At 33.2% G+C, this 13,757-nt stretch overlaps 1 protein-coding gene across 1 annotated transcript; it reads right to left on the bottom strand.

Annotated features, from left to right (window-relative positions):
• Positions 1-8,036, bottom strand: LOC138691520 (gastrula zinc finger protein XlCGF26.1-like). The gene is made up of 5 exons (XM_069813538.1): positions 7,922-8,036; positions 5,247-5,347; positions 3,829-3,966; positions 2,736-2,818; positions 1-1,780 (listed from the first exon to the last, which is right to left on the bottom strand). Exons 2-5 carry the CDS (start codon positions 5,340-5,342, stop codon positions 886-888), a joined length of 1,212 nt encoding a protein of 403 aa, XP_069669639.1. The 5' UTR covers positions 5,343-5,347; positions 7,922-8,036; the 3' UTR covers positions 1-885.
• Positions 8,037-13,757: the final 5,721 nt, after the last annotated feature.

Here is a 13,757-nt window from a genome sequence, read left to right on the forward strand (position 1 = left end):
TGTGTAAACATACATACACTTTTAAAATGACTATAATACGCAAGTTTGTCCAGGACATTGAACTAGTACGATTTTTTTGCTTGTGAGAATGGATTCCTGAGTTTCTAGAGTACTGGATTCTGTATAGATTTTCCAACAAGGATCGCATTTCAGACTTCCCTCATTGAACAAAGGTAAGCCAAAACTTGACAATTCAATCGCTTCTCGACAAGAATTGTGTGTAAACACCATTTGAGATATCTCATGCCCGAAAAAGGCCTTCCTCATAAGATCCAAATAAATGGTTTCTCGCTTATGCACAGTATAATAACATATATTTATTTAACATGGTAGAGAAAAGCCATCAGGCCTTCTCTTCCCCCCTACCAGGGGCTTACAACTACAATATTAATAATACAATTAAAATTATAATTACAATTAGTATTAAATTTACAATTACAATAAAAGTCAAAGTAATAAAAGATTACTTGATTACTAAAACCTAGACAATTTATTATACAGGTTAAGAACAAAGAAAGATTTTCTTGCTGAAGTAGAAATTAAAGCTAGCATAATACAAATATGTAGTGATTAAAGTACAGGATATTTAAATATTTATTATTAAATATAATTATGTACACGCATCCATGTATACTAAGATGTGCGCAACATTCAAAACGCATTCCATGCACATCACAACTAAACAGTTTCTCTTATGTGTGTATACGTGAATGCTTAGTAAGATTTCCCCAGCGCGAAAAACAAATTCCACACACATTACAGCACCTCGAGATCAGGCGGGCGTGCAAAATCCTTTCTAGAGACATCAGAGCTGAAAGGCTTCTCAATTGTGTACACGTGAATGCACATTGAAACACCTCTTCCACAAACTTCGTAACTAAACCGCTACTCGCTACAGTGAACACGTGAATGTAAATTGAGATTAGTCCGACACGCAAAACACTTTCCACACACATGACAACTGAATGGCTTCTCGCCAGTATGAATGCGTGAATGCACATCGAGATATTCCGGCCGCGAAAAACACTTTGCACAGACGTCACAACTGAAAGGCTTTATGCCAGTGTGCACGAGTGAATGCCTCTTTAGATTTGAAGAGCTTCCATAACAGTTGCCACACACGTCACAAACGAATGGCTTCTCACCAGTGTGTACGCGTGAATGCGCATTCAAATTTTCGGAGCGCGAAAAACTTTTTCCACAGACGTCACAACTGAATGGTTTCACGCCTGAGTGTACGAATGAATGCATATCGAGATATTTCGAGAGAGAAAAACACTTCCCACAAACGTCACAACTGAATGGCTTCTCGCCAGTGTGCAACCCTGAATGCCTTTTAAGACTTGAAGAACCTGCAAAACACTTTCCACAAATGTCACAACAGAAAGGTTTCGCGCCTGTGTGCACGCGTGAATGCCTCTCGAGATTTCCCGAGCGCGAAAAACTCATTCCACACACATCACAACTAAATGGCCTCTCGTTTGTGTGCACGCGTGAATGTTTCCTGAGACAGTTGGAGTTTGATAAGCACTTTCCACAAACGTCACAAATGAATGGTTTTTCGGTTGAGTGAACGCGTGAATGCTTTTCCAAATCTCCCGATTGGTAAAAACACTTTCCACACACATCGCAATTGAATTGCTTGTTACATTTGTGTATGAGGTAATGGCGTTTGAGTGTTGCAAAGTCCAGAAAAAACATTCCGCAAATGTCACAATCGTATTTCTTGCCGTCGTCTTCTTCAGGAATATTTTCTCCACTATTGTGGCTAACTGCAACACTAACAATTATAAGTTTCATTAGTGGAAAGAATGTCTAAATTTCCAATAAGGAAATATATACGCCATAAGCAAAGTAATATAGGATAAATAAATAATGGACTTTCACCTTCAGTAACTTCTGTATAGATTATCTTAGAAAAATTAAATAATAATAGTAATTATAATAATCATACCAGTAATAATTATAGTAATAGTAATAATTTATTTATTTCTTAATATTTATGTGCTGGACAACAGAAATTGGCCAATAGAAGTCCAAGACAGTGACAATACACAAAATTAACAACTGTGGTAGAAATTTAATAATAATAATAATAATAATAATAATAATAATAATAATAATAATAATAATAACAAATGTAGTAATAATGGTGGTATTGGTAGTTGTAATATCTGTAGTATTATCACCAAAAAACATAATAATAATAATAATAATACATAATACATAATAATTTTGAAACTTGTAAATCCAGACACTCAAAACCTCCCACATTTATTAATATCTTTGTTTGAACACAGCAACTGTCTTAAATTTATATGAGACAAGGAGGACTGAAAGCAGTAGGATAACATAGATGTTATCAACAAATTTCTGTTAGAAACAAACAAACTTAACAAATTAATGGAAACCATTTTTCCTGGCTACACACAATTGGAAAATGAAAGAATTCAATTAATTGGCCTGCATTAAATGTGATAAGGTGAAGGCAGGTCTGTGCCTTGGTATTTCCTTGAATGGCAATAACTTCAGCATTAATAGTTCTAATGGTATAGCAGTGGTAAATCATTTATTGATGATAGTTACAGGAAATATTATAACTGTGCTATTTGCTCCGCAAAGTATACTTTCATCTGAGCAATAATCATATTGGAACTAAAAATATATTAATTTTGTCGTGATATAAATAAAGAGTGAAACCAACGACAAAGTAAGGACTCATGTATTTCACTCACCTTTCAGTCAAGACTTCATTCTCTTCTCCAGTTACTTCCGGTTTGAACTCCTCATTCACTTCATCCAACTCACATGAATTTTCCTGCACATCAAGATTTTGCAAAACAGACACATAGGACAATAATACATGAACTATTAATACATGGTAGTTTATACACTCCATAGATTTAAATACAATATACAATATAAGCATTCTTGGCAAAACCATGATATGAATAATTAAATACAAAAGAATTGCAAACAAGAAATTATTACATTTTCTACAAAATATCGTGTATTAAGTACATTTTGCACAAACACTGAATTAATTGAAAATGAAAGTGACAATGACGGTCGGTTGCAAGAAAGCATTTGTACCTTGATTAGCCGCTAATGGACCAATAATTTCGAAAGACGTGTTGCAAGAAACATCTTTAGTGTTACTGATCCGTTCCTGATTTCTTTCTGGTTCGTATTAATCTATATTTATTACAAATTTTGACAACTATAAAAGCTATGCCTCACATCAGTCTAGCAGCCGATGTTCACTTTTTATTCATTCACGTCCTAATGCGTCACTTGTGAAAACCAAATATACTTCCTTAACGATCCAATAACTAGTGGCCCTTTAATTCCTCGTCTGCAACTCGACACTCCACTAACTTTAATGGTCCACTAACTAAAGGAGGAAAACATTATGTATAGGTCTGTTTTCTTGCAACCCACATTTCGAGATGCTCACAGGTGAGAACCAGATAGATGTCGGCAATTGAGCCAATGTATAGGGTAAAGGCGGTAATGGGAAAATGTTATGAAGAATGTGAGGATCTCTCAGGCATTTGTGTATTATGGCAAATTAAATTAAACTAAAACTCAGAGGGTAATAAATTTTATCGGTGGCAATGTAAACAACAAAATTATTATGGTTTACGGAACACTGAAGACTGCAGGGTCTACGACAAAAATGAAGTAGAAAAGATTTACGACTGACTACAGGATGAAGCAATTCAAAGGATGAAAGCAACCATCATCGTATCCCCTGGTCACCTGCCTGTAGTCAGCAAATAACAGAGAGAGAACTAGCGACCAACACACCTCATAAACTGCACTCACCTCAGCTTCATTCTTCACGATGGGAAAGTCTACTGACACTGCAGCTTCTTCAATTATCGTCTCTGATTTCACATCATATCTGTGGTCCATACATTCTGCTTTTATTGCAGTGAAATGAAAGTCTAATAAATTTCCTTCCTGGGAAATAAGGAAGAAAATTAAATGAGCAATATATGATACAAGCTGTAGGTCTACACGATAATTCTGTGACTATTTATAAAGTCCGTCCACACTATTATTAATACTGATGTCAACGAATGCATGTGTATCTATTTCAAAAAACTTGCAACGCAGCATACAAAAGTATTAATTAAAAAAGAATAGTATTCAATATTATAACTTACTTTAATGTAAATTATGCAATTATAAATTTACATTAAACTTTTAAAATTGTTAATGTTTTCACCCTACAATAAAATGGGCAGGGCATGTAGCACGTATGGGCGAATCCAGAAATGCATATAGAATGTTAGTTGGGAGTCTTGAGGGAAAAAGACCTTTATGGAGGCCGAGATGTAGATGGGAGGATAATATTAAAATGGATTTGAGGGAGGTGGGATATGATGATAGAGACTGGATTAATCTTCCACAGGATAGGGACCGATGGCGGGCTTATGTGAGGGGGGCAATGAACCTTCGGGTTCCTTAAAAGCCATTTGTAAGTAAGTAAGTAATGTTCTCACCATTCAGTATGGCATCTTCAAACATTGATAATTAGAGACATCTTGTGAAAAAATACATTGCATTAAAATTATAGTGAAGATGCTTTGTTTATAAGTGAGATCTTATCGGTTATATATTTCAAATGAAGCCAAATGGAGGAAGCTCCAGCAAAAATAAGCACTCCTGGAAATTATATGTTGCAAGATCCCTCGTTCTTGTTCACGATAATTGACCCTTTAATAACAATGATATGCTGTTTAGTAGTTCTCTGACCTTGAGGCAATACGTACTGTTACGTAACAGCATACATATTGGACAGACAACAAGAAAAATGGTTCACCCATACAGAATACAGTATTTTAACTTATTCCACAACTGAGACATCTGGCCGAAGTCTACAGATGACCACAAGGATCCAGAATACAAAACAAGGATTAATGTTATACTAAATGATATAACTGATTCAGTTTCAAAATGCTTCAGAGTTGTTCTAAAAATCGATGCAATTACAAAAACCCCCAGATTTATATATTTATAATAGAGATGCTGAAGATACATATCCACATAGCTTGTTTGTAAAAATATGTGTTTTAATGTGAAATAAAATTACATATTTACGACCGGCATATAACATTCACAAATTTCGACTTCATTTATTATGTTTCAACACGTTCAACAAAAATATTTAGTTACATTGGTGTATGCTCCCCAGTTATAAATGTGTTTAGAAAAAGAAAAAACTGCTTCCAATATACCTCAGATAAAAGCTTCCTCTCCTCTGTATCTGCAATATCACTTGTTTGTATAGCAAGTGGGTCGGAATCAGGTTCCATCTTCATCAAGTCATCCATTATGGCTGAAAAAGGAAATCAAATAACTTAACCTGCAGAATGTCAGCGATTCGAATAGACTTACTAGCTTGCTAAGTAATCATTCTACATCTGCGTAGAGTGAGTATTTCTATGTATGCAAGCGCGAACATATACAGTACTAATTAACACAAATACAAACGAAGGTGTATACGACCACAGATGAGCATGTGAGTCTAGCGAAAATTTACAGTAAATGTTTTACAAAAAACGCCGGACGATGGACGACATAGTTCATCACAAAGTTTCACATACAATCTGCTGGTTCGATCGGAATCACTGTGCGGTTCTATGTCAAATTTGAGGTACAATTTTACATCGCCGTGTTTCGTAAGTTCGTAAGAATTCAGACTTTTTATATTCCTTAATTTATAGCATTTCGTAAATAATGTTCATAATCTTTAATTACCGATTCCTTAGATTATTCCTCACATCCCATTACGATTACTTTGAATTCCTTCTATCAGGAAGACGCAAGTTAGGTCAATGTACGAGGGGAAACGTACATAGGAATAACATTGTGCCTGTAATAATACGTTTATAATTTTATTATCAGTCAAACTGGAGACGGTTATTGGCCATTTTCCCGAGATGTCTAGAGAGCCTTCTTCCTGTTTGACCTGCGCCATAGGAATATAATTGAGATTGTGTTTTTAATTGTCCCTGTGGAGAATATTATCGATAAGAAAGAAGTTCGACAAAAAATACTGCAAAATACATCCAGTAAGCATGAAACCACTCTACAGATATCAAAATTAGTGCAACATTATCATATTTAAAATGGACCGAAATGTTTCTAGCAAAAACTGCAGAAACATTAACTGGAAAGAAATTACGTTATACCAAAATACAAATATATCTGTAAAATTGGTATTCATTTAAATTGCAAACGTAAAAATAATTATACAAAAAATGCAGGAAAACTATTATTCGGTTGAGAAGCTGAAAAAGCTGAAAGTTAGAATTTATAAAACAGTCATATTACCGGTTGTTCTGTATGGTTGTGAAACATGGACTCTCACTTTAGATAGGAAAATCCTATAAGGGTATTCGAGAACAAGGTGCTTAGGAAAATACTTGAGGTTAAGGGGGAATAAAGTTAAAGGACAATGAAGAAAGTTATATAACGCTGAACTGCAAGAATTATATTCTGCACCTAACATAATGAGGAACATTAAATCCAAACGTTTGAGATTAGCAGAGTTTGTATGGATAAATCCAGAAATGTATACACAGTGTTAGTTGGAAGACATGAGAGAAAAAGACGGTTAGGGAAGCCGAGGCGATGATGGGAGCATAATACTAAAATAGGTTTGAGGGAGGTGGGATATCTTGATAGGGATGGATTAAACTTGCCGAGGATAGGGACTGATGGCAGACTTATATGAAGGTGGCAGTGAAACTGGGGTTCCTTAAAAGCCATTTGTAAGTAAGTAAATATGCTTAGACAGGCGCCTAAATTTTATTGGGTAATTTCGTACGATGGAGGGTATATCGTGACGTAATTTATAACGTCTCAAACGTCGTGCAAGTTATAGATATTGTATTAAGATAATACAGTCACTATTTTCTTAACATATTTTATGAAACCATATCATACAATACATTACAATTTACAATATTATAGGGTAATGCGCACACTTCACACCTACGATTCACTGTAACAACATAACTACCACACATCATATCATAATCATACATTATACAGAAAAAAATAAAAACAAAAAATCTATAAATTTAAATAAGGAAAAGCGTTAAAATACATTAGCAAAAAAAATATTTCTTAAGAAAGTACAGATCACCATTACATAAAAACGTGAAGGTTAATTATATCGAAATACGACCTCCTTCGGCAATTATTACTATTATTCCTGGCACTAAAAATGCTTTCTTGCTCGTTCGGTCCCGGCCCCCAAAAACACACTTATCAGAAATATGCACATGAAAATTTCCAGCAAACTTTACTAGATAGGCCTACTTAAATTAGAGCCCTCAACATGTGCACTTACGGGGACTATACATCCAATCGTTACCAGGTACAGCAGGTGAATACTATTCGTACTACGCAACTGTTAAGGAAAAAAGTGGAGCCTTCTTTGGTCTAATTCAGTAGAAGTACCCAAATGAAAATCCATATGGTTCATAAACATAATTTTTAGAATATGAGAAACACACATAAATAATATTTACCGTCCTTAAAAATAAAATTGAAAATAATAATAATAATAATAATAATAATAATAATAATAATAATAATAATAATAAAACCTGCATACAACAGAAATTTATCCGAAATTCCAAACTCATAAGCGTGTAATACAAAGAGAATACCTGTAATAAAAAAGCTGAACCTTAGGCCTATGGAATAATTAATTACAAGTTTTAAATGTAAATATATGCAAAGAATTAAATACATACCTCTAGAACAAGTCGATGTACAGCACAATGGATTGTAAGCCAATCAAGAAAGTTTTTGGGCGTCGTTTCCTCATAAATTTTTGTGGAATACAATGCAATAGTATATTGCCCACTGGTCATTGAAAAAAATCACATTTACATACCTGTTTTCAGCTGTCAATTTTAAGCACTGGTGAAGGACAAAATTAGCAAAGAATAATAAGACCTGATACAGCACATTTATGTTAGTAATTTCTTACAAAGTATAATTAAGACAGCTTGATTGCAATTCACATAGAAGACCGTGACACATTGGTTTCTGGATTACGTAAGTCCATCAGTGTTGCCAACTGAACGGAAATTCCGTCAAAAGATTTTATGACGGAAATTACGATGTACATCGTTTTTTTTTTACTTTTTTTACCTGCTGTCATTTTTAACTGCTTAAATTTTGGGGAACGCAGACCAACCCAGTACATCAACTGCAGAACTAGAGACAAATGATGTGGATGAATTATTATTTCAATCAAGATTGGTAAGTTGTGTTAAAATGTGCTTCTTATTTGTATTATAGATATGAGTGGGTATTTTTTTTATTTTGACGGATTCTGACGGATTTTTAGGTGTTAGACTGACGGGGATACAATTTATGTGTTGGCAATACTGAAGTCCATAAATATCAACATTGTAAACTGGATACCCAATACCTGTATATAAAATATTCATCAAGCCTAAGGTTTTCCTAAACCTCTAAAACAAATATCGGGATGAGCCCTATAAGAAATGGGCCACGAACCTACATTCCTTTACCTATAAAGATTCCGTTGATTTTGCAAATAAATTTCGACATAGATGCACTGGCTTAGCTTCATATATTACCCTGTTCTTGAGCCAGTTACTCGACTTTATTCGCACAGGGGACTTTTACAGTTCAGACTTACAATTCCAGGTGTTTTTTTTCTGGCGGTCTTGGCTCAGCCTTCAAACATCACACTTGTCATATGAGCGAGTTTAGTGGACTCCACTGGCACTGTGAAGGGACAAAGTACCTTTCCAATGTGCAGACACATTTTCCGGCGTTTCTTCTTGTGATCCTTACAGTAAGTCAGCTTCTCTAACGACTACCCCTCCCCGCTCTTGTTTGGTAGCTATTGCGTTACGTCTATTTTCGACTGTTTCCCCTTCAACATTTTTTTTTCAGTGGAGCAGTGAAACCACACTGAGACAAGTTGCAAACAAGGTTGGAGTTTACATATACAGTTTTTTTAGCCCCAAACTCCCTTGCTTTTTTAAATTTTTCCTCCCTTTCCCTCTCTTTCAACACAATTCGTCCACGGCTACATACAAATTCTGCAAAAACACGTGACGTGTTACTTCCATATTATTGTCACTCTCGAATTGTTTCTCTCTCTCCTTGTAACTAACATGGCGAATGGATGTTTAGTGGAAAGAAAAACTTCTTTTAATAAAATGTCTGTTTCATTTTATTATTATTACTATTATTATTATTATTATTATTATTATTATTATTATTATTATTATTATTATTATTATTATTATTATTATGGCGAAATAGTGTGCAGTATTCGGCTGTAAATCAGGAGTGGGTGCAACTTCTGAAAAAGGAAATTCTTCTGACTTAAGTTTAGGTTTGCCATTAGCAGTAAAATCAGAGCATTGTGCATTGGGGTAAGAAATTGACAGTTTCTGTCTATTCTTATAGGAAAGTTCACAGTATCATTTTCTAAAATCCTTTGACGTATTTCAGAAGAGGAGAGGCCAGGAAAAAAAAAGGTAACGAATATAATCATTTAGAGGTCGATTTACGGCTTTAAATTAACAATTTTTACTTAGAGTTAGGACTGTCTCAATACGCCTAAAATGAGCTACAGATTCTGCACAATGCTCTCTTGTAGCGGCAGGTAAATGTCTAGTATATATTTTATTACGTTGCTATATGCAGAGCATTGAGAGTACCGTAGCTACAGCAATTTCATAATTGAGCCATTCAGAGCAGAAGGGGTGTAAGTTAAAAATGGGTAATGAGGGTTAAAGTAAACATTCTGTAAAACACAGACCAAAGTACCAATTAATATGTTCTTCGTGCTCATAAAACTGTCTAAATACTGAAATTAGTATATACCCTTAGATAAATTATATTATTATTATTATTATTATTATTATTATTATTATTATTATGTTAAAGCTGGTAATTTAGACATAATGGCATCACTAAAATGTTACAAAACAATATGAATTAAAAGTTTTGAACAAAGAATACCTAAAATTAATTTTTTTTTTTTGTATAATATTGCTAGGAAAATTTGAAAAAAAAAAAAAATCACATCATTTCTACATTTATTCTTGTACAACTTCTTGAAACTAATAGGTATAAGCCTTAACTGTATGTGTTTATTTTGTGAACAGAAATTATGTTCATTAGTGCAATAAAATTTTTTCCTGTTGAAGTGCACCGCCACGGAGAAGAATTCCAAAAGTAAATCATGAATCCAGGAATCAATCGCAGAGATGTATTGATTACCTGATTAATGTATTCTACTTTGATCAGGATTTGACTAACAAGGAAATATCGTACCAGGGCAAATGAAATGAAGCAATATTGGCGAATTATTGCTGGTGCATAAAGAGGGATTCCCCAAAGAGCATCAAAACGGTGCGTTTCGAGCGACATTTTGAACATTTGAATGGGTATAAAAATTCTTTGGTCGGCACAATAAGGTAGATCAGCCAAAAAATAGATTTTTCTGTTACACCTCATCATATAAGTCACATACTTTTTCTAATTTTTTAAATAATAAAATTTCTTGTATCTTATATTGAAAAGGGTCATACTTTGACAAACATACATGAATTTCATTATTATACATATACTTAGTTAAGAATAAATTTAAAAAAAAAAGTAACTCTTGACAAATTCAATTTTTTGCCTTATGTGCCTTTTCCCGCCTACCTAAGAATTATTAATAATAATTTATACTAATTAGTATAAAATAAGCCTGTCCAGAGGCTAAAAGTGGCAGCCCCACTACTGGACTACCTAACGATAAGGCTAGTAACCTATCTTAGGGAAAATTACATTACTTTCAAGCCTCAAACAAGCAGTATAAGGACAGATAATTTGATGACAACCCAGAGCAAGTCAACGGTTAAACGAAATTGGAAAAAACAAAATATGTTCACATACGCTACCTGGAATGTTAGAGGGATCAATCATAAAGAAGAAGAACGAGATGAAATATTGAATAAAAAGCAGATTAAAATAGCAGCAATAACAGAAACAAAAAAGAAACTAAAAGGCACAACTGAAACAAAAAACTACATAATCATATATAATGGTGTTAATAAGAAGACAAGAGCACACGCCAGAGTAATGATTTGGATTCATAAATCAATAAAAAACAAAATAAAAAATTATACATATTGGAATGAAAGAATATTAGAAGTACAACTCCAAATAGGAAGAGGCAAACTAACTTTCTTTAGTCTTTATGCTCCAGAGGAAGGAAGAGTTGAAGAAACTGAATTGTTTTATGCCCAGTTGCAAGAAATTTTGAATAAAGTAAATAAAAATAATTACATATTATTAGCTGGAGATTTAAACAGTAGAATAGGCAACAGGAAATAAAAAATACCATAGGAAAATTTGGAGAACCTACCATAAACAATAATGGAGAAAAAGTAAGAGATTTTGTATTATACAATGAAATGAAAATCATGAATTCATTTTACAACCATAAAGATATTCATATGTATACATGGTCAGCACGTGGCTCAAAATCTATCATAGATTATTTTATAGCAAATAGAAAATTATCCGAATTGTTTTTAGATGTCAAGGTCTTCAGAGGAAGTGACATTGGATCAGATCATTACCTTGTATTAGCAAAAGTGAGATATACACCAAGATGGTTACATTTAACAAAGATAAATTCCCCCAAAAAAGAATTAATGCGTTACAAAATTAGATTAATCCATGACGACAGTGTACGCTGGCTTTATGAAAAAAGACTTGAACAAAAAATGTTAGAAATACCTGAAGATGAAGACATTCACAAAGAATAGGAAAATATTAAAACTCAAATATCACAGGCAGCCACGGAGAGCATCGGAAAATATAAGGCTTTCACACAAAAGAAAAAATTAAGATCATGGGATGATGAAATTAAGGAGATCATAAAAAATAAAAATATAGCTTATAGAAAATACCTTCAAACAAAATCCGTTAATGATGAAATAGATTATAAACATAAAAGGGCGATAGCTAACAGACAAATTAGAAAACGACACAGGCAATCCTGGAAAGAGTTTATATCTTTTTTAGAAACTGACATTTATAAAATGAAACCCAATACATATAAAATTTTAAAATACATGAACAGAGACATAAAGGAATCCGCCAAGATAAACCCTTGCCCCAAAATAGAAACATTCCTAGACTTTTACAAAAACTTATGGAACAATCCTACTTTTGATTCAAAATTCTGGGACACAAAAAACCCAGATGAACAATGCATTACCAAAGAAGAACTACAAGAAGCATTAAAGAAAACGAAAAATAGTAAATCACCTGGAGAAGATAACCTAAATTCAGAATTGTATAAATATGCAGATCTATTTCAAGAAAGATTACTAAGATTTCTAAACAGAATATATCTGACTGCCACTTTACCGGAAGAATGGAAAAATAGTGTAATTATTCCCATATATAAAACAGGAGATAAACAGAATGTTGAAAACTATAGAGGGATTAGTATCCTCAACACATGTTATAAGATATTTAGTAGGATTTTAAATGAAAAATTAAAGAAACATGCTGAAACTTTCCTTCTGGAGTGTCAAAATGGCTTTAGAAAAGGAAGATCATGTGTAGATCCATTATTTAGTATGAAACTATTGTTAGAAAAAAGAAGAGAATTTAATTTAGAAACCCATATAGCTTTTATTGATTTTGTGAAAGCTTTTGATAAAGTCCGAAGAGACCTTTTATTCGACATATTACAAGAAAAAAATATTCCAAATTTGCTATTGCAAAATATAATAGAAATCTGCACAGACAGCAAAATAAGTGTCAAAATAAATAACTGTATATCCGAAAGAAAATTAGTTAATAATGGAGTTCGACAAGGTTGTCCACTATCACCAACTTTATTTAATATTTATATAAATGAAATTATTTTAAAATGGAACCAAATCTACACATCAGGAATCAAAATAACCAGTGCTCTAACATTAAATACCTTACTCTATGCCGATGATCAAGTCATAATTTCCAATTCAGAGGATAATTTACAAAGAGGATTGTATACATTAAATAAAATATTAAAAGATTTTGGGATGGAAATTTCAGCACAAAAATCAAAAGTAATGGCATTTTTAGGACAAGACCCAGTCAGAAGTAAGATAATACACAATAACCAATGCCTCGAACAAGTGCAAAATTTCAATTATCTGGGTTGTGAAATATCTTATCAAAATGAAAAAGATGTGAACAAGAAAATTACCAAATTTACACAAATTCTAGGAATAATGAACAATGCATTAAAAGCTAAATTAGTACAAAAATCTACAAGAATAAAAATATATAATACACTAGTATTACCCACCCTTTTATACGGAAGCGAGATTTGGTCATTAAAGAAAAAAGACATGAACAAAATCAAAGCAAAGGAAATGAAATTTTTGAGGAGGACAGCAGGATATACTCTTTTAGACCGAAAAAGGAATGAAGAAATTTTAGAACAATTAGAAGTAGAGTCAGTAGAAGAAAAAATCAGCAGATACAAATTCAATTGGCTAGATCATGTAAGAAGAATGGAAAATTCAAGAATCCCAAAAATTATGATGCAATATAAACCTAGAGGACATCGTCGACCAGGAAGACCTTTAAGAAGACTGCTAGATGGGGCCGAAACAGGTCTACAGAGGCCTAATTCGTGAAGGATGATGATGATGATGAGTATAAAATAATATCATAACATT

The sequence above is a fragment of the Periplaneta americana genome, chromosome 16, assembly GCF_040183065.1.
Source record: "Periplaneta americana isolate PAMFEO1 chromosome 16, P.americana_PAMFEO1_priV1, whole genome shotgun sequence".
Taxonomy (NCBI): domain Eukaryota; kingdom Metazoa; phylum Arthropoda; class Insecta; order Blattodea; family Blattidae; genus Periplaneta; species Periplaneta americana.

Bases quoted from the DNA above. Each gene is read 5' to 3' on its own strand.
- LOC138691520 (XM_069813538.1), bottom strand. From the start codon at position 5,342: ATGGATGACTTGATGAAGATGGAACCTGATTCCGACCCACTTGCTATA. The intron at 2,819-3,828 runs GTGAGTGCAGTT...CTTGATGTGCAG, and splicing joins TCGTGAAGAATGAAGCTGAG to GAAAATTCATGTGAGTTGGA. The intron at 1,781-2,735 runs GTGAGTGAAATA...TATAATTGTTAG, and splicing joins AATGAAGTCTTGACTGAAAG to TGTTGCAGTTAGCCACAATA.